The 22,284-nt window shown below is 38.3% G+C and overlaps 1 protein-coding gene across 2 annotated transcripts in view; it reads right to left on the reverse strand.

Moving 5' to 3' along the window:
* Positions 1-20,980, reverse strand: part of vps50 (VPS50 EARP/GARPII complex subunit) — a 101,996-nt gene extending 81,016 nt beyond the window's left edge. For both annotated transcript variants that reach the window (XM_008421740.3, XM_008421739.3), the window contains exons 1-5: positions 20,809-20,980; positions 20,237-20,305; positions 11,984-12,106; positions 10,793-10,864; positions 3,643-3,696 (exon numbers count right to left, since the gene is read on the reverse strand). In XM_008421740.3, the coding sequence (XP_008419962.2) occupies positions 3,643-3,696; positions 10,793-10,864; positions 11,984-12,106; positions 20,237-20,305; positions 20,809-20,841 (351 nt within the window). In that variant the 5' untranslated portion in view covers positions 20,842-20,980. The remainder of the gene's footprint in view (positions 1-3,642; positions 3,697-10,792; positions 10,865-11,983; positions 12,107-20,236; positions 20,306-20,808) is intronic.
* Between the last annotated feature and the right edge of the window lie 1,304 nt (positions 20,981-22,284).

A 22,284-nucleotide genomic window follows, 5' to 3' on the forward strand; every position in this document is an offset into this window, starting at 1 on the left:
AAACTTGCAACAATAACAGAAGAAAAATTCAATCAAGGAGAAAGGCAGGATGAGCGACTACGTAGTACAGTGCATACTGAAGTAGTCACAGTGCTTCACTATTTTCATTTTTTATGCTACAGACTTATTCCAAAATTGGATGAAATTTATTACTTTCCCTCAAAACCACATAATCACAAAATGAGAAAAAAGTTTCTTTCTTATTCTTTGCAGATATATATAAAAAAATGAACACAGCATTTGCTCAATATTTTGTTGATGCACCTTTGGAAACAATTACCGTCTCAAGTCTTCCTAAATATGATCTCACAAGCTTGGCACACTTCTGTTTTGGCAGATTTGCTAATTCCTCTTTGCTCTCAAGTTTTATCAGGATAGATGAGAAGCATCACTGCACAGCCATTTTCAGATCTCTACAGAGATGTCTATGCAGATTCGGGTCTGGCCTATGGCCAGGCCTCTAAAGGACATGCAGAAAGCTTTCGTGAAGCCACTACTTTGATACATTGGCTGTACGCTCGGGCTGTATGCTTTTTAGCATTCTCCTGCTAAAAAAGTTAAGATTCGCTCCAGGCTGAGGTCAACAGCTTTCTGGAGCAGGTTTGGTTTTGCAAGTTCCTTCCAAGAATTTATAGCCATGGATAGTTTTAGTTATTTATGAAAGACTTGTACAAGTGTACATAATTATTCACCACGTCCGATAAATGTTTCACAAAAATATCTGTCTCCTCCAAATACAAAAACTAGACTATGGAAGCAGACAGGTTGAAGTGAAATATCCATTAACACGGAAACAAACTTCTGACCAATCACACAGCACTTTGCACATAGCACTGTGGAAATAGTTCAACCTGGGCCAGGAGTCGAGAATGGGAGGCAGATCCCTCTCTGCAAAACACAATGACGCAATTTCCGTCACGCATCTCTGTCAATGAAAGTCGATTTCGGCACTTCGGATGAAGTATGGGGCCTTGCAGCTTTACAAATCGTTATGCAACCATATTTGCATCTTGAAACAATCCTGTGTCTGAAGTCTACAGACAATTCTTTTGACTAAATGACATACACATTCCTTTGACATACACTGTCAAAACACAAACCTTATATGGAAAATTGTGTGCCTTTCCAAATCCTGTCAAATCAACTTAATTTACCACAGATGGACTCTAAGCTGTAGAAACATGTCAAGAATTATCATTAGAAGCAGGATTCACTTGAGCTTCATTTTCAGCTTCACGGCGAAGGCTGTAAATACTTATACAAATATGTTTATGCAAAGTTTGTAAAGAAAAAAAAAAAGAATTGAATCCATTTAGAGATACAGCTGCAACATAGAAAGAAAAACTGTAGCACTGTAAAGGTGCTATGCAAGTAAACACTGATTCAGTTGAACTCTTTTGCGATGGTTTCGATTTACCTCGTCCACCCTATTTTGAGGTAATTTATTAGAATTTTGAGGAAAAGCAAACAACGTTTTTTTTTTACGCATCTGAAGATGATAAAGTTTGAGAACTTAATTTCTAACCAAAAATATACAAGTGGGAATTTTTACTAAAAATCCCTGCTTGTTTTGTTTATTGATCTTGAGTGCATAAATACACATTAGTAAACAAATTTCTATAAAATACTTATAAATGAATCAATAGTAATGGTTCTGGCTTCTGTATATATATATTTTTTTACTTTATAAAACTGAATCACACCATTTGAACACAAGTAAAGGCCAAGGATCCCTAGAGGGCATCATCAGAGATCAAACTGACCACTGTACAGCTATGAATCATATTAGATGCTTAGCAGCCAGGCATTTATGTGGCTCTGTGATTTATGGGTTCACTGATGTGTTACACTCAACAAAAGAACAGATTAAAGAAATGTGGATGTGTTTTTCTTTGTGGATTTTTTTGTAAAAGATCACTAAGGGTTGATAAGAAAAGCAAAACAACAGTAGAAAATCATACTACAGCAGGAGAAGAAGAGAGAAGATATCGTCAAGGATTATGTTCTTAGTCATAAACATATGCAGGAGCAACTGATATGAGGAAGTGAATAAAAGCCACCAATGTTTTTAAGTGATTTTGGACACGACGTTTTCAATGTGAATACATAATTTTGATAGTGACACAAAGTAAGTACCAAAGTAGTACCAATTTAGAAATGGCGCCGGAAAACTGCAAATGCGTACCAATGAGCATTGCTGTTTTTTCCTGGTTGTGGGGTATTGGCATGAAATACTAAAAAATCATCGGTGTTCGAAAGCATCAACAGATCTTCAAAGGCCTCAACAAGGTCATACTTTCCCTGCCAATTAGAGTTGTCACACATTATGTATTTTAGTTAAATTAAAGATGTAGTAGCAAAAATAATAAATGTGGCACTTGTAAATTCTTGCAGGCTCGTTGCATCACAGATCATGCACCATAATTCACAGAACAAAAGAAAAATTGATTAAATTGAAGTGTGGATTAACTCCGATGCCATCTGAATAAAGTAAATACAACATGTCCGAGCATAAGTGAATGCAGCACATAACTATCTGTTTGGGCAGTGGTGGAAGCAAAGGGAACAGAAGACAATGCTGTTAAATTTGGTAAATTATGCAGAATTAATTTTAATACAACCTCCAGTCAGATCCCATCTATTCTTCAGGGTATAGTAGATTAAGCAAAGACGTGCAGGATAATAAAATTTTAAAAAACGCAGTTAAATTCAGCTAATTGCTAAAAGCCACAAGGCAATCACATGAAGAGTATGTCTGGCTTAGGTTTTTATGAATAAATACAACATTCCCTCTCTTGACTTTTCAGGGAAGGGAGTCTAATTTCCTATCACTATGGTTACCAAAGTTCTGGTAGCTAACATGACACCCTGGTAGCATCAAAATAAGCTAATGTCCAATCATATTGTGCTTTGAGTTCAGCAAAGAAGCAATTACACAACACAAAAGAGCCCATGCAGCGAATATGTCTTGAAACTAAATTTCAGCTGCTGAGTTCACAAAGAAAAAAAAATAACAAGGTGAGTTTAAAAACTCTTTCTGAATGAACCATGTAAGAAAATACAAGGTACACTGTTTCAGATGGATCTAGGTTTCTCTGCATCAAGTAAAAAAAAAAAAAGTTGTGTCATATGTACAAAGTACCAGAGCAAAGGTTTTCTCACTGGTATTGTTAGATATGCATATATTGTTTGTCACTTTGGTTTCTCTATTCTGTTTTTTTCTCTTTCTGCAGGTGTAGAAGCAGATCACATGTGTGTTTTCTTGTATTCTCTATCATTCTTCTCCTCTAATCTTAACTTTTAACTTATTATCCCAGCTCTCTCAATTTATTTCCCCCACTTCTTTTCCGTCTCTGTGTCCATTGCATTTCAAATAAACCTGGCATATTCTACGATGAAAGCTTAAGGCATCACTTTGCTCAGATTGCACTGTATGTACACTTCAAATCCAATTTAGACACAGTTTCCACAAAATGGCTGACAGAAGCAAAGGCTGTAGCACTGTATGCACTCACTGAAATGAATGGCACCAATGTAAGCTAAAGCTGATCCCTAAGAGAATATCAGGAATAGAAACTACTTTGATGGTCCTGCAGAGTATTTGGGAAGATGGGAGTATTCAAGCTGGCAATGGAAACCTACCTTGACATAAGAAGGCTGCTTCTCCAGAATGAGATCAGCGACCCTTTTAGAAACCTATGGAAAGAAAAGGAGAAGAAAAAAATGAAAACATGGCAAAAAAAAAGAGCAAAGATATTCACAAGTTCACTCTACAGAAACAGATTGGGAACTGTAATTGTATTTTGAGAATGGGGCCACGAATAACACAAATGATTTCTGTATCTAATCACCAAATAGCCATAGCATTTCAACAGAGTGCGCCTCTCTCTCTCTCTCTCCCTCTCTCTCTCTCCCTCTCTCTCTCACGCTCAGTGAGACTTCATTCTATATTTTTCTCAATAGAAAGTCTTGTTTTTTTGTGGGAGATCTTTGCTACAGCTGTTCAGATTGCAGTTTCAGGTTTTCGCTCTCTGCATTGTTCCTTTTACCAAATCAATACTCACACACACACATACAGCATATACGTACATATATAACCTGAAGCAGCTTTCATTTTCTGAAAAGCTTGCCTTGTACTTTTGAAGCACAGCGCAAAAGGTATGGCTATAAAATTAGTATACTGCTACTTTCTGTATGAAAGTAGTAGACATTTCACTGCTACTTTCTGTATGAATGGAAACGCAAGGAACACAAAGTGCTTCTGAAAACTTAAAGTGGACAATTAAAAGTACTGGAGTACATGATTTGAGCTTTGTGACTTGGTCTGCTACCCTGCTGGAAGTGGCAATCAGTAGTACACTGCGGTTGTAAAGGGATGGTTGTGTTCAGCTAAAAATAACAAGGTGAGTTTAAAAACTCTTTCTGAATGAACCATGTAAGAAAATACAAGGTACACTGTTTCAGATGGATCTAGGTTTCTCTACATCAAGTAAAAAAAAAAAAAGTTGTGTCATATGTACAAAGTACCAGAGCAAAGGTTTTCTTACTGGTATTGTTACATATGCATATATTGTTTGTCACTTTGGTTTCTCTATTCTGTTTTTTTTCTCTTTCTGCAGGTGTAGAAGCAGATCACATGTGTGTTTTCTTGTATTCTCTATCATTCTTCTCCTCTAATCTTAACTTTTAACTTATTAAAAGTTAAAAGTTTTTATAAGTTAAAAACTTATAAAACTTTCTGACTCAGTTAGATGCTGTGACAAACAATGTTGAGATAATACCAAAAGGCCCAATGTAAGACCACTGCAGAATCCTTAAACTGTTGATAGAAAGCAAAATGAATCCATCCAAAAAAATCTGTTTCTTCTTATTCCGATACCTAAATGCATTGAGTTTCTGTAATGAGGCTTGAACTGATAACATCCAAACCACCACCAGACTGCTCAACAACTTTCTGACATAAGCTGTTGAAATGCCAAACTCCTGTTTGAGATACCTTACAAAGGTACAATGGTTTTGAATATTTTTCCACATTTTTTCTTATCCGTTTTTGTTTATTTGCCTCAGGTTTTTCCACAATAATATATTTTATCTCCCAAACAAAAGGTGTCTCCTTTTGTTGTATGTCCTTTAATGCGCAAAAAAAAATGACAAGAAAAGCATGCATCTAATGAAAATCTCTTTTTGCGTTACCAAGCACAAGTATTTTCAAAGTGGTGAGGAGGCGGTCAAGTTGTTAGTATGCTGTGCATGAAGTTCGGGGTGGAGATGACATTTCAACATGTGTTAAGCATGCATGGCTGAAAAGTGAAGACCTTAGCAGATGGAAAATGTGGCTCCACTTGACGATTGAGAGGTTCTTTCATGAAATCTTAATAAGGGGATTGCTTTTACATTTAAGTCTATATTAGAAAAAAGAAAAACAAGATTACAAAAAATGCTTGGAAGAAATAAAAGAGGACATCGAGGTAACAAGGGAGAGGGGGAAAAAAAGCAAAAGCTAACTCTTAAGCTCTGAAAAATGTGCCAAAATAACCCCACAGCGCCACCTATCGGCGCATTTAACCTTTTTAATACTATAATGTTCTAAAGTGAAGCGGCGTGAACACACACTGCAAATAACCAGCTGTGAATAACTGAGAACTACCTGAGCCACAAGGCCAAAGTCATTAATTCTCAGCTTGCCCTCACAGACACAAACTGAGGTTAATTGTGCAGTCAGTGGGCAGCAAAGCAAGCACGCTGCATTTAATATTTAGCAGATGGAACAAATATTGTCCAAAACAAACGGCTGCCAATGATGAATAGTCAACAAAGAAACACAACAAAACAATTGGGGAAATCATCGGCTTGCCATGACATAATAAAAAAAAAGGCAAGAAATATCACAGGAGACAAAAAATGTCTTTTAAACTGTAGCAAAATAATCTAAATTCTGCAGACAGAAGGAATGCTTGCACAGTTTGTTACTTAGTAATTAGCAAGAAGATTGTAATATATAATCATGTCAAAGGTTGAATATAAATGCATATGTGAATTTGCATTTGAACACATAAGGTTTTTCAGACAGAAATTAACACAAGTGTGTGAGATAATTAGACAAAAATAAGCATGCACTGATCAGGGTTAGCAGCAGTTAAAAAAGGTTATTCTAAAGAGTTTCAACTCTTAATGCAATGGCACAAACATGACAATTTAAAATCACGGATCAAGATTTGTCCAGATTTTTAAACGAAGGCTGCTAAAATGATATGTAGTTTTACTTTGAAGCCAGTGATCTCTGCGGGTCTATTTCCATCACGCATCGACGTAATCTCTCAAGGTTCATTTTCACTCACTCGTACTTTTCACTCTGCAGCGCGTCATCGTTCCACCCAAATTTAAGCAAACGGAGGCAGCCGGGCAAGGTTCAGGCAATGATTGCATACGCATCACTGCGAATAAGGAAGCTGATCAGAAGGACAGAACTCATTACTGCGAGCTTTCAAGTTCCATTACAGAGAACTGTTCCTCTAATTGGATTGGGAATGCAGAGGCAAATTAAACTTTATGTTAAAGCATCGTTGATATTGGGTGGTAAGATGCAACAAGGAATACACTACTGTTAAGCCGTATCATACGCAAAGCAATCACAAACTTTTGTGCATTTATTGGCAATTACCACAAAGTATTACTGTGAATAAAAGAGAAAAAAAATGTATGGTTTTCAACATTTTTACTCCAAAAAATCTTAAAAGTGTGGGACACATTTCTTTGCAGCCCGTCTCAGCAAATATTTTCTCAACAAATTTCTTCTCCTGTTCCTCCTTGCAAAATATCTCAAAATTGCGAGAGCATTTTTTTTGGGCACAAACTTTCAATTGTATTTCATGACTTTGCCCATGTTTGTTTTAACTTCATATGCTTTGATCTACACGACTCCTTCGCAGCTCTAGTTGCATGCATGTTAAGGGAGGTCGTCCTGCTGGAGATATGAACCTCCTCTCAAGTCTTTTACAGCCTCTAATAGGTTTTCTTCTATGGTTGACCTGAATCTCGCTTCTCATCAATTCTGAGCAGTTTCCCTGTCCCTGATGAAGAAAATCCTTCACAAGGCACGATAATGAAAGTTACAAAACAATTCACTTTTCATCTCATCTGCCCAGAGCACCTCATGTTTGGTTGGACCCCTTATCCCTTGTGAGGTCAAGATGGGTGCTGGCGCCCATCTCCAGGGGTCAACAGGTGAGAGGCAGGGTACACCCTAGACGGGTCGCCAGGCAGTTGGAGCCTTATGGCAAACTTCAAGAAGGACATTTTACCACCTTATTTCAGCAATTCTGTCCTTTTTTTAAAAAAAATCTTTTTGTGGAAGATCACTCCACAATGTGTGGAACGGATGACAGAACCACTGGAGCTGTGGATTTCCTCAGATCTTCAGGGTTACCAGGAGCTTCTTGGCTGATTAATGCTCAGCATGCCGGGCCTTTCCTTTTTAGCTGCCTGTCATTGTGCCACATTCAATCTATATTAGAGGATGGATTGAACAGTGCTCAATGAGTGAGTTGTACAGACCCTGGGCTGCTTTTTATGATCAGGCCCTGCTTTCTAAAAACCTCTGGGGCCTTTACAGAACCGCTGTATTTATACAGAGCTTGTATTTTATTTAGAAGTTTTGGAGGAAAAGACGGGCAGAGTGCATGTGCACGCCATATTTATTTGTAAAGCATTTTTAATAAACCGTGTATTTTTCCTTCCAACTCACAAGTGTACTATACTTTGTGTTTATCAATCACTTCTTTCTTCACAGAGAACGTTGTTCCCCATTAGCTGGTGATTAACATGATGTGGCTTTAAAGAAAAAAACAAGTCAATTTGTTGGTGACATTCGTGGACTTTCTGGCACAGCAAGAGCGAAGAGAAAATAGTAAACAGAGATATAAATACATATTGTCCAATTGGCAGACTGGCTCTTATTTCGAGTACTAGAGCCACAGAGTTACATATGCTCATACCAACAGTGAACTGAGCAGCATGAGGAGGACTCTCCACATCAGCTACCAGAGGGAAAGGCCAACACAGGGCAGCCCCTATGCTGAGAATCTAAAAGCATCATTATCGCTTCCTCAGAGGGAATGTGGCCTGTTCAGAGCTGGCTGCAGGGGACCACCATTAGTTTGATGAACCACAGCACATGCACGAGTCACGATCTTGACTTCAATATTTTCAGAATATTCCAACAACATTTTGATGTTTTTGGGTTTTTTTTTCACTTTTCCGCTCATTCTTGTTGCACGCTTCCAAATAAAATCTGCCAAAAACATAAAATTCAGCCGTCTCGACAAGCTGGCCCTATTAGCATATGTCTGAATTTATCCCGCATCTCATCGGCAGAGAACGGGATTGATCTTACTGCCAAACAAACTCTTCGAGCTCACCAAACAAAATAAAATCAGAGCATGAAATCAATCAGACTCGCTGCAACTCCTGCTGAGTTGCCTTTCTGATGCAAAACGGCATTTATAATAAGCTTACTTAAGCACAGAAAATCTTCTATAGATAAAAAGAAAACACCATGCAGCCGTAAATATTTCAGCTTGCACTCACTTTAATATAGAAAATACAGAGCCCTTCACACCTAATGTCACCTCTGGTTAAGACATGAAAGTAGAGAGAAGAGAAACAGTCCAACAGAACCACAGATCCTCCACCATAACAAGTAGTGGAAATGAGATGTTTTCTCCCCCCCCCCGCTCCCCTCATTTTATTCTGTATGTCAAAAACACCTGGAATGTTTATTGTCTAACAGCTCTGTCTTAAGTTGTATCTGATCAATGCATACAGTCCTAGTTAAAGTCCAAGAAGAGTTTACCAGACTCAACACCTCTACGTTTTTGTTGGTGGGAAAGATACACTTATTTTCTTCCATTTCTTCAGAGTATACCTGATCTCTGTTAATACATAATGACTCCGAAGTGCCAGCCTTTCCTGTTCTCTAACAATGAGCTTCAGAGGTACATTTCTGTCCTCCTTATGCATTCTCACAATGCTCATGGTGGCAAGATAATTATGAGTTCTTGTCCAGGCTGGTGTGTCACAGTTCCAGTTGTATTAAAATGTATATTTTTTGTTCTGACTGTAATTATGGGCCACATTTGCAGAGACAGTCATATTCAAGTAAATTATAGAGTATGCATTCCAATGAGGCTTGCTTGTCACATTAAAAAGTACCTTTAGGAAATATAACCTTTAAACAGACATTAATCCCATATTTCTGTAAATTGTCTTTTTTAGTGGTCCATAGTCAAATTTTATTCTAAGAAATTAAGTGCTGCATTTTCATTAATTGTAAGTAGAAAATCATGATAATTAACACAATTAAAGACTTGAAAACAGACTGTAATCAGTCTACCTACTTGGTTTTGCTTAGTGAAATAAATAAACATTTCAACATATGCCTTTAAGGTAAAACCTGTCAAGAAAAAGGATGACAATAAAAAATTTTTATAGGACTTTCTAGAAAGTAATTAAAAATGACCAGAGTGCTCTACAGAATAGTTGGTCTAAAGAAAAACTCCAGGTCTGGCAGCAGGTAAAGCAAGTCATGTCTTCCCAAGATCATAAGTGGAACAATTACACAAGTCGAGATGTCATGTACACCCAACATCAAACACAAACAATTACCAGCAAACATCCTGTCTGACACAACCCTGACCAGTTACTACAGCTCACCAAATGCCTAAAGGCGGAGAACCACAAACAGCCACAAACATCTAAGGAACAAACAAGTGAATTTACACAGAGTGCAAACCATGATGTACCATTTAGTCCTCCCTATTCCCTCTTTGTATAGAAAATAACCATATTTTTGGACCTGTTAAAATGCCTTTCAAGTCAAATGCACCTAACAAGACTCATCTTACTGTGGAGAGGCGTGGCATGCCCTTGAGATATAATGCAAATTTTAGATGACAAGGTGGAGCAAAAGAACATTTAAATCTTCTATCAAAATGAAAAGAAGAGCTTTTAGGGAGCTTTTTCCTTCAGATGTTTTGTTGTTTCATCATTTCAAAATTAATGCCAGCACAGGAGGGCAAGTGTGACGAGACGGGAGCAGTTTTTATTACTCCAGCTTTCCAGAGTAATAAAATGAAAATTAAGGTGAAGTCAGCACAGGTTTCTCTGGACCTGTTGTTTTCATGTGTTGTTTTTTTGTTTGTTTTTTTTGTCAATTTTTCTCTTTAGTACCTAAAACAGAACTTGTCTATAAAACACTGCTACATTTAGTTTTAGATATAATTAATCTCAACACACAGTTAAAAACAAATATTCAAATACACTGCATCAAACCAAATACTATACCTTACAGTCTAACATCCAAACAGAATAAAGATCACACCTTACTCCTGAGTGCATTTGCAAACTGCCATTTGTCTTTTTTATGGCTTCTTCCTCTCTGAGCGGCCGACAAGGTCGTTTTCTTTTGTTCCGCAGTCGATACGTATATTTTACACCAAAACATGTTCCTCTGTGGGACACAGAACTGACTGTAAATCATTGGGTCTACAGTCAGTCCTGAAGTCATCATTTTCTGCACTCTAATTAGATTTAAGGTGAGCAAATGCCTCATAATTGGTGTTTAATTTCATGGCAAAATAAGTTAGGTCAATTATGTCTCCCTACTTCTACGTCCTCTGAAATGTTACTGCCAGGGCAACAAAAAATTATGCACTGAATCGATGGCAACAAAATAAATGCAAGTAATAGTAGCAAATCTTTCCAGTAGTTGGACTTCTTGCCTGTAGATACTTACTGCAGCCTGCTGTCTCTTGAGTTTGTCTCTGTACTCTTCCAGTTCCTGAAGGTTCAGCTCAGGTGGGAGCTTCTGTAATAACAGGAAACACAGACCAGCATTAAACTGCAATGAATATTCACCTCGCGTCCTCCAGTACAGACGATAACAGCCAAAGCTTCTGTGTCGGTAAACCAATTTCCGAAACTCTTCTCACATTTGCAAGGCGGTATCCAGCCTATAACCCAAATGAGCATTTAACTAGAAAGGAATTGGATCTAACTTGAAAGAGGTAATCTACCTCCCAAGAGTCTTTTTTTTTTACATATCCCACTATGAATTTAAAAGATTTTTGACCTTTTTTAGCTGCTTTAGCTGCTTTTTTAGACAAATTTGGTCAGTGAATACAGTTTCTCATGGTTTTCTGTGCTAAAAAGCAAACTCGTCTTCTGCAGCCTTTACAGCATGTTGGCGTTTCCTTTTCCAGGATTATTCTGACTTTCTTTCAACAAATATTTTGTTGCTGCACAGGATCAAAACAGGGATTTCATCTTCTCTCTCGTCTCACATTTTGAAAGAACTAAGCATCTCGAAGACATTAACGTTTTTCAGCTGCTGTGACTAAAGGCAACTGTGATTCTTTACTTAAGAAAAAGAAGAGTTTACTCAGAAAATACACATTGTTGGATCACAAATCAGATTAGTCAAGATGGAAGAGGATCTTATTTGGTAAACAGCAAACAAACTTTGCTAGAGAAAAGAAGAAGATATTACAAATCCATGGCTCAAAGCATGAGAGGTAATTACTTTCCTCTTGACTGAAAGTCTCATTTCGGATGGTGTAGCAATACCAAGATAAATCTAATGAGATTTCACACCTTTCTTGTGTTGCGTGGATGCAATCCATCAATCCGGACCTGGGTGATGCGCACGGAGCTCAGTAAAAGCGTAAGAGACAGCAGCTCAGGTAAGAAAGGACTTTTACCCCTGCCAGTCAGATGGGGCTCAATGAGCAGCGGCAGAACATATTTATTCCCATTTGATATGCAATGCTACTGTTATTAAAGTCGCTGAAACGTGGCGAGCTTTGATGCAATCGTTATCCTAAAAAAATTTTTTTTAAAAAGGATGAGGTCGACTGAGGAGCCGGTCTCATCGTTTTGAACGGAGTGGGACTCGTTTACGCGATAACACGATCCCGGAGCGACTGACCTCCAGTTCGTGCCGCACCATGTCGAAGGAGTCGTTGGAGAAGTAGACCTCTTCGATGCTGTCGATGATTTCCTGCTCCGCCTGGGGGTCGATGGGCTGCTGCCTCAGCTCCCGCATCTCCTCCTGGAGGACATATCAAGAGACGGACACAGGAAGGGAAAGAGCTGTAAAAAGACGCTCTTCACAGAAGCTTTTGTGACGCTTGTATTTCTACATTTTTCAAAAACAAAACAGACACACACACACACAAAGAGAATAAACTACAAGAAGCAAACTTGCCACAGGGAAGAACAATAAAAGGAAGGTAGACACATGATGAGAAAAACATGCAGATAAGTTTTGGGAAGAGTTGAAGGTGAAACAAAAGGCAGGAAGAAGCCAGAACAACAGAAAGTGAGGTGCAAGGAGTGGCAAAAAAAGAGAGAAAACATTAAAGACAGGTTTTGAGTGAAGCCTGCACCTGTATTACTGGTCAAATGTCAAGGAGAAATGGGGAGCAGAAAGATAAAGGACTGCTATCCCTGAGAAACATCAGACCCTCATTGATTAACACACTGTGCATCCATCGAGCTTTGTTGCTGCAGCTGCTCTTTTAGGAGAAGGAGCCTTAAGCCCACATCCTCGCCTTAATGAGCTGTGATGCAGTCACATGTCAATATGAAAGTGAAGAAGGACATGTAGTGTTGCAGTATACAAGGAAAAATGGATGCAACTAAAGCAAAGACACAAAGTTACACCGAAATAATGACATTTCAATTAATAATAATAATAATAATACTAGCTGGGCCACTAATGCTGAAGGCCTCCTGTGGATGTTTGATTACGACATATGCTTTATACAAAGTCTTGCGAGGTATTTGTACCCCTTTTATACATTACAGTCACAAACGTTAGTGTGTTTTATTGGGTGTTTTTGTTGTAACTTTACACACACAAAAATCCAACTTATAGACAGAAATATATATAGTAACTTCAATTAAACCATACAGACAGATTCAAAATTGATTACATGATTTCCAACTTAATCATAGTTTTAAAACAATGAACCATAGTTTAGTTTATTATTGCAGTCGATCAAACATTTTCTATCTCAGAAGACTCGCCCAGTTGAATCAAGTTGCTCACTTTGGCAGCAACACGTTCACGAGCAAATAAAAATCTGGAAAATGTACCGTGTGCTGGCATTCCATTTAGTCGATACTTTGAAGAGCATTACAGCTGCAATTATTTTGACTTGCATCTCTACCACACAGAAGGACTGACAATCTTGCCAAATTTAGTACAAAAATAGCTCAAAGTCTACCGGTATCGGTGAAGAGCATCTGTGAAGAGCGATTTTCAAATCCTAACACAAATTCCCATTTGGATACAGGTCTATACTTTGACTGGGCCATTCTAAAAAGTAAATATTCTTTGATCTGAAGCAATCTCCCGCAGTCTTGTTTCTGTTAAGGGTATCTCTTCCTGCTGGAAGGTAAACATTTCAAGTCTTTTAACAGCCCACTTATCCATATTTACACCAACTTTAGCCTTTCCATCCCTGCTGAAGAAAAGTATTCTCCCGTTATGATGCTGCAATCACCATGTAGGCCATGTTTTTTTCTATCCTTTCCTCAATAAAGATCACAACTACATCCTCAAACTCTGGTACGGTTTTTGTCTATACAATTGTGTTTATTCACTACAGTACCAGTGTGATAGATTAATGAAGGGGTTAAACTTTTAATTTTATTTGTAGAAAAAGAATGAACAATTAAGCTTTTTTCTTCTACTTAACAATTATAAACTATTTTTTTTCATAGTCTAACACAAAGGGCCAAGAAAGTACAGTGAACTTCAAGGATGTAATATGACAAAACATGGAGGAGTTCAGGTACTTTTGCATACACTTACATGTTAAGTGGAAGGAAGCTTTATATCTATAATAACCTGAAGCACAATCTTTAACTTTCAGAACATTAACATGCACCAACATAATAAACAGGTCACGGGGTTAAAATAACTTGAAAGTACATAAACGCAGGAGAAACGCAATCAATGAATCCATAAAAGTTACGATTTCGCATGACATATCAGGTTAACCAAAAATAACCATTAACAACAATAAGCATGCATCAACGGGGCATTCAAGTATTTAAATCTGCTTCAAGCTGGTTGACATTCCTCCACCACAATGCATGTAATTTCATTTTCCGCTGTAATACATAGCATCATCTAATTCACTATTTTCCACCCACGGAGTCCCTGTTACTCTTCTATAAATAGATCTTCTTATACAAGGCAAAGGAGGAGGATTAAAATGAGCCATCAGATTATCTATTGTTGTGTGTGCAGAAGCCTTCAGGTGCATGTTGCTGTGTTTGAATCAGGTAAGAAAGGAGCAAACCAGGATCCCGAGGGGGAGGGGAGGGGGAGGAGAGGAGAGAGATGGGAGAATACGCTCGGATACCAAACGGGTGGGTGGGAAAATCAGCTCAATAGAGAGGGAAAGTGTAAAAGAGAGAAAGAGAAGATTGAAGGGCAGGATGGATGAGTCACTCTGTGCAAAAGGTAAAGAAGAAGAGGAGGAGTGAGAGAAGGACGATGGTCGTGTGTTAAACTGTGAAGTTAGTTCATGTTTAGTTTGGGAAATTAACTTCTGCTGTGTGACACAGCTTCCCTTCACACCCCTCCCCACTCTCAGTCTCATAGCTGCAAAAACCGAAACACCTTTGAGAGAATGACTCATCGTGAGGCTACGCCGAGTTAAATAATTCCCTACCTTCCCTTCTGCGAGCTGCAGAAATAACACAAAACAGACTCCCCTGCACGGCCAGCAAAAAACCCCAAACAGGAACCCGCTGGGATGTTTTGATCAAATTTCACATTGAAGGATGAGGGACAAACAAACCATCCTTCTCCATCAGTCCCCCCCCGCCCCTCTTTTCCACGAATTAATGAATTTGTCATCTCATTGCAGAAAATGGAAATCTATTTGCATCCTAAGTGCAGGATGTTTAACAAGCTTTACAATAGAGTCAAAGTGGACATTGGAGCGCGTGAGGATTGAAACAAAAAGGGGCCCCCGCTTGCTACGAAAGGAAGTGCAAACAAAAGGACGTCACAAGACGCACCGAGAGAGGAAGAGAAGAAGGTAAACAAATTAAAGCCCTGCTCGCCGAAATCACTGCTGAATATGTATCTTAGGCTAACTAGGTTTATCTTCTCGTCTGCTATAGACACAGCAGACGGCTCAATTTGGGGCCCGAATCGGCGGGCAGCTGCTGATTTAAAGGATAACTATATTATAGTCTCGCTTGGAAGCGCATGACTTTCATATGTTCCATTTAGCGCCGTCTCTCATTGACCTGACGAGCTTGAACACTGTGATGTTGTCATTTTACGGTCTGCGTCAGTGGGCAGGCCGGCTCTTGAATGTATAATCACACATTATCCGAGATGTGTCAATATACGTTTGTACACTATAAACACGTCTCCCGCTCAATTCAATATGTTTTTTTGTTTAGAAAACTCACACAATTTAAATTTGCATCACCAAGGATATGATTTATGTTCATTAAAAGTTCAACCATTCAAACAGTGGTAAATATATTTAATACATAATCTGCTTAATATGGGTATTATTAAATGGTTTCGTGTATCTTGTTATCAATGTGTATTACGCATATAAAGAGTGACCCCTGCTGGCGGCTACTGGTAACTGCATGAACTCTGATGATACTGGAGTTCAAGCTGCTATCACCATCATGTCTCTCAGCGACACCATGAATAGATATAGAAATTAAAAACATTTGCATTTTTTCCCCCTCAGCATGACAGTGCATTACACAATATAACACCATAATACAATGAAATACAACACCAAAACGCCCCACTTTCTGGCAGAATATATTAATTAAAACACAATTATTTACACATACAACTCATGTTCTTTTCAAGTTGCAACTACTTTAAGTCAAGTATATACACGAGACGTTAGAAAAATAGGAAAGATGAGTGTGTTGATCTTCCTAGTGCATAAAAGGGCTTCAAGAAAATAGCTTCTTGCCCAAACTTGCACTTACAGTAGGTGCAGAGGAATAACGAGCATGCTTAAGACAACTGAATCTGTTGTAAACAAGGCAAGTTCATCAAAACAAAGGAGAAGTATCCAGATGTCACCAAGTCCCCATGGCAACCTTTAGAAACTATCTTGCCAGCTGGTTTGATGCGAGAATAAAGCCGTTTCCTGACCTGCCATCTGAAATCTAATTGTGTGCATTTTGATAAATAATACCAGGATTTAAACTGGAACAGTGTGGCTGCTATTGAGCTTCTTGGCGACAAACAAAGCCTGGCATTGGCATGAAGTAGAGAATTATTATGAAAAAGTATTCCAGGCCCACTCTTTGGTGGTATGATGAAAGATCTGTGATTCAGTAGGACGGTGACTTGTCAAAGACCCTTGAAACTGAGTGCCTGGCATTATTAACTCTTTGAAATACTAGTAGATTTTATATATGATTTTCATAAGCTCAGTTGTAAACTGAATGTGTGCCATCACTGGGACTTTCAACAGCATAATGATTCAAAACCCATGGTAAAACAAACATAGATGAGGTTGTACACAGTCCAGTTCTCGAAGGCCCTCTCAGTACTGGACCAGAAAATGAGAGAGCATAAAAGATAACCCTCTGCTCTGACACAGAGACGGTTAGTGGAACAGTTAAATGTTGTGAAATGTTTCAGAAGACCAAGTGCTACATATACACACACATATACATACACACACATACGCAAGTGTTAATTTTATGCAGTTGGAAGCTAGAGATTTTTCCGAAAACTTTTCACAATCGATTCTAATACCTGTGGACAGTTAAATCCCAAATAAAATGGAAAAATGACCAAAAGATATTAGCACATAATAATGTAGAGCTGATTGTTTTATCAAAGCAAGTCAAAGAAGTAACTGCGGTGCATTCAGTTTAAAACAGCGCGACGCACACCGTCTATCAAATTCTCAAGCTTGAGTCCTTACAGCGACTCAACAGAATCATCCATCAATCATCAGCTCCAGGACGTCTGGCTCACAGCCTGCCACATGCGGCAGCCAGCTCCTGGAAGATGATAAATGATTCAAATGACGAACAAAACGGTTGGAAACCCATGAAAGGCTCCAGTTTCAGTACAATAGTACCATGTAAAAATCAAGTCCATTGGCCTCCCTCCACTGCACACCGCGTCATGCTAGGTCAGTCTTCCTCGGCTTGACAGCAGTAATGGATTATTCTCCAACATACAGAAAGGATGATGAGTGTTCATGTGTGTGCGCGCGTGTGTGTAGGGGGAGGGGAGGGGGGGGCGTTTCATTTTCTTGTAAGCTGAGGCATCAAGCGTAAAAATAAGTGAAGTCAGAGCATGAAAACGAATCGACCAATGACTCTTTTTGTTTTAGTTGAACACACAGGGAGGATGTTAGCAGTGAACACAGAACAGCATGTCACATATATTGCTGAGAAAAGTATTTGACGGCCAGATTTTCTTCATTTAGTTTTTTGGGGGTTTTTTTTGTCAAGCTTCAATTAGAATTTGTTTGTTGCTGAACACATGTACACTTAAATTAAAGTCAGCTCCAAAGCAGAGAAAACAACGTAATAACGTAATAAAACAATGTTTACACAAAATACAATTATATATATATATATATATATATATATATATATATACTCAGTGAAATTATGATTTTATTTTATTTTTTGAAAGAGAAAATATTCAAAACAACCTGCACTTATTTGGAAAACCTGTTGGTCCCCCTTATTCAAATCATGTGTTTACTGATAAACCGCATATTTTGAATAGTCAGGTTAAATTTCACCAGCCACAACAAAGCCTTGATTTCTTTCTGAAAAACTGAGTCTGACATCATGAAGTAGACGACTGATGACTCTTCCGGGAGGTCACAAAGAACCCATAATATTTTCAGCAAGCTTCTGTTACCTCACTGAGCGTCAGTGTTCATGATGCCACAATACAAAAGACAATGTTCAAATAAAAAGTCAATGTCACAAATGCCAAAAAAAAAACAAAAAAACATCTTCACGAGACTTTAGGAAGATATTCTGTGGATTTCCGAGGCAAAACGACTAAAACCTGGAATTTAAAACCCTCCAATTTGGCTGTCTTAAAAGACTGGGTCAAAATTACTTACAGCAATGTATAATACTCATTAAATATCACACACATTACGGCAGTTGTTGCACTCAGGGAATCGTCTTTTAAAAACCACATTTGCCTTTGCTCAGGTCACACTGGCCAAACATCCATGCAGAAATGCTGACCATTATATTCTTGTTGATTATTCGAAGCTGCTTGACAACACCAAGGCCAAACAAAGCGGGTGTGATAACATCTACACTCAAAGCTCAGTGTTTGGTTACTGCATTTCCAGTTTGTCCAAGCCACGTGACACTAAAGCATCTAATGAAAGTAAACAAATATTACTTCAGAAACTACCGTCTCTTTTATTGTAGCTATGACTACAGCTAAACAATGTTTTCCTTTCAGTCATGCAGCAACGTCAACCATTTCATTTTATATATCAATAACCTTGTTTTAAAAAAAAAAAAAGTCCTCCAGGTGTTTACACAACAATTAATATGAACTCTGGTTTAAAATACACATAAACACTAGCTTTCTAACTTCGGTTTTTCCAACCCATGTAAGTGAACTCACAAAGAGAGCACTTCCCCTTTTTGATCTCATCGTCAAAAACTGACATGCAACATTACCTGAAAGAAGAAAAAAAAAATCAAAAGAAAATGTGACTCAATTATGAGTGCTATGGTCGAACTAGACCCACAACCCAAAGACCTGCAGGCATAAACGCTTAAAGCTAAAGGAGGAGGCGATAAATTAAATGTCTACTCCAATCACCCAGGCTGTTCTGAGAACAAATTGGGTTTGTCAGCTTCCAGATTGTACTCAGTCACATTACTAAGAAGGTCGACGCAGCTAGGAGCTCGCAGAGCATTGAGGTATATCGAAGTGATTGTACATTATAAAGAGATAGTGTGCAGTCTTGCTATATTGGTGCGTGATGAAGTTGGTGAATAAGAAACGCTTTCCTGTGACAAAGCATGACTGAGGACATTTTAATGGCTACTTGGCAAAATGATGAAATAACATCGCAAAGGCTGACTATGTTTCACGCTAGTATCTTAACTCTTATCATAAACTTTACCTTTGGACTAATCACCTAATACATGAAACTGTATAATGATTTAGACAACATTTTATTCCTCATGAGTGAATGCATCGTACTTTACTGAGAAACCTAAAGGTTTTCTTAGCTTTTTTTGGCAAGGAGGAAGTCCTACTTAACAAAAATAAATTGGTATATGGGAAGTCTCTTACATTGCCTTGCAAAAATATCTAGTTTAATACTTTCTACATTTTTTGTAAGCTACAACTTTACAAAAAACAAAGGATTTTATGTGAAAGTGAAGAACATAAGGTGCTCTGATCAGATGAAAACAAAGTTAACCTTTTTGGCCGACATGAAAGAATGTTGAGTACCGGCGAATCAACACAACACATCGTCATCCAAACTGTGAACAACCGTGTTGGCAGAATGCTTTATTATTATTAGTTTTTCAGCAGGAAAAAGAGAGCTGATCGGAACTGATTTGAAGGCGAATGCTAAATACAGGACAGTCTCTGTGAGGCTGAAAAATATTTGAGTCTGGCTGTTCAAGACATACCCCCAAAATAACTCCCTTCTGTATTGCAGCTAAAAAGGGTTCTACTGAGTTACACTCATTGGGAATGAATACAAATACACACTTTTTTTTCAGTTAATAATTTGTACAAATAAAATAAATGGAAATACAGTTCACTCCCTTCATTTCATTGTTATGAAATACTGTGTTGGTCTGTTTCAAAAATCCCAATAAAATACAACAAAGTGATTGGTTTTTACATGACAGAAATAAGAAAAAGTGCATGCATTTTTTCCCAAAGAATTGTAACAAGTTAAAAGTTTTTTTCAAATGCCATTACAAAATATTAGAAGGAATGATGGAACTTTTGTTGCAAGTATCCATGAATTGATGCATTTCTAATGAATTTGTGAACAAACGTTCAGCACATTCGTGAATTCACAAATTGTATTTCACTTTTCTTTGTTGGATAACAAAGACAGTACAGATGGTTTTTGTTTTTTTTTACCTGAAACCATAACATATACTGCTCTATCATGCCTCACATAAAGCTTACCGTGCTCGGGATCCTCAGGTTCTCCACTGGACTCAGATCAGCCATGCTCTCCTGGGGGCTTTTGAGACCCTGTCACAAAAACAAACCAAAAAAACCATAAACCTTTAATTAATGTTTTCTCTCCGTGCAGCCAGCTCCCCTTTCTCATACGGCTAGCATAATGACACTACTGCACACACACACAAAAAAAGTGGAACTAACAGTGCAGATTACTGACAGCGATATGCTCTGTTGTGTCCTAAAAATGACTCAATCTAACATTACTTCTTGTGCAAACTGAGAACTTCCCCAGCCACCCAGGATTCATTGTTGTTGTGGGCAAGTGTTGTGTGCAGGTGTGTTTTCGCGGATTGAACGTCTAGTGTTCCTCAAGGGGAGAGAAAAAAGGATTTTCTTTATACAACATAGTAAGTCTAAACCTTCATAGAACTAGGTGAAAATACTTAGTTTGTCCCGTATTACCCCGCCTGTTAAATGCCACACGATGAGCTGTCAAATTAGCCAGTTAGCTAGGTTAGCTGCCAGATGCAAACGACCGGCTGGTCCTTGAATAAAGGTATGGTTTTTCTCACCTGGCGGGCCATAAGAGACTTTATCTTCTGCATCGTGAGTCCAACTTGTGTGAAAAAAGGCAAGTAAATGAATAAATGTTTAATACTGTTTTGTTGTCAACAGTAAGCCTCTATCACTACGAGAAGGAAGCCATAGTTGACTGTCACGTGATTGGAAAGGCAAGAACTGGAAGAATCCTGCAGCATCTTGGGTAATGTGGTTCTTACGCCGTGTATCGTTAAATTCTACCTGACCGTGTTTATTACGGATAAACTTCGTTAAAATGTGTGTGTAATTGAAGCCAAAAGTTGTAATAAAACATTTTTTTAAAAAAAGAAGGTATACATATATTTTCTAAGACTTAAGATGACTGTAAAATATGGATTTTAAAAGGTGATTATTATCCCAGCCTGGTCTTTCTGCCACTGGATGTTAGTAAATTTGCAACAGAGTACAAATGGCTAACTTATGGCTCTAGTGAAAAATGAACAAGATACCAAGACAGATAAATTCAGTGGTGGGAAGTACTTAAGTACAATTTTCGTGTATCTGTACTTTACTTAAGTGGGTTTAATAATGGATAGCCTACTTTCTATTTTTACTCCACTACATTTCACAGTAAGCATCTGTACTTTCTACTTCACTACATTTCTACAAAAGTGTCGCGTTACCAGGGGTGAAAGTAAGGGGGTACGGCAGGGTACTGCGTACCCCTAAAAGATTTAGCGGGGGGGTACGCAGTACCTGCAAGAGAGAGGAGCGGCTGTCTACTGTAAAAAAAAATCAGTGGGTTCACTGTGCAGCCGCGACTGCGCCCACTAATTAGCCATGACTGATTAGTTTTTCAAAAACAATCTAAAAGACTGACTTAATCAGTTATTGAATACCTTTTCTTCCCATTTCATATTGTTTCTGAACTGTTCGTGCTTTACCATAGCAGCGGTGCAACACGTCGATCGCGGAAGGTTTTGAGTCGATCTCGGCATTAGGTGACAAACTGAACCCCGCCAGGAGGCTGAGACCAGCACGTCCTCCTCTGGCTCGCTTAAAACATTGTAACTTTATTAAAGAACAACAATTTTTAAAAAAATCAACAAAACGTGTTCAAATTAAAGACCCAAAAACAACAATAATAATCTCAGTGATTATTGTTTCAACAAGGTGTTGCGCAATTCTGTGTGTTTCGGTCCCATTACCAAAATAACGAGCAGAGCAGGAGTTTAAAATGAACTAATCAACCACCTCTGTGTTCAAGAGAGGCTTATTAATGATCGCAAAATAAATATCAAGCCTGAAAATCTAATATCGTAACGGACTGAATGTTATGTTTTTAGCGTAATCTCCGGTCGGCTTGGAGAGCGCAGGAGGTTGTTATGGCAACGGGTGTGCTTAAATGACACAGAGACGGAGAGTAAAAAGGTGCGAGTGGTTTAGAGTTGATCACCTGATCGGGTGGTTTTACCTTTGTCTTGGTGCATCACAGCCGCTGTAGTTTC

Source organism: Poecilia reticulata, chromosome 11, assembly GCF_904066995.2.
Source record: "Poecilia reticulata chromosome 11, P_reticulata-male-v2, whole genome shotgun sequence".
NCBI lineage: Eukaryota > Metazoa > Chordata > Actinopteri > Cyprinodontiformes > Poeciliidae > Poecilia > Poecilia reticulata.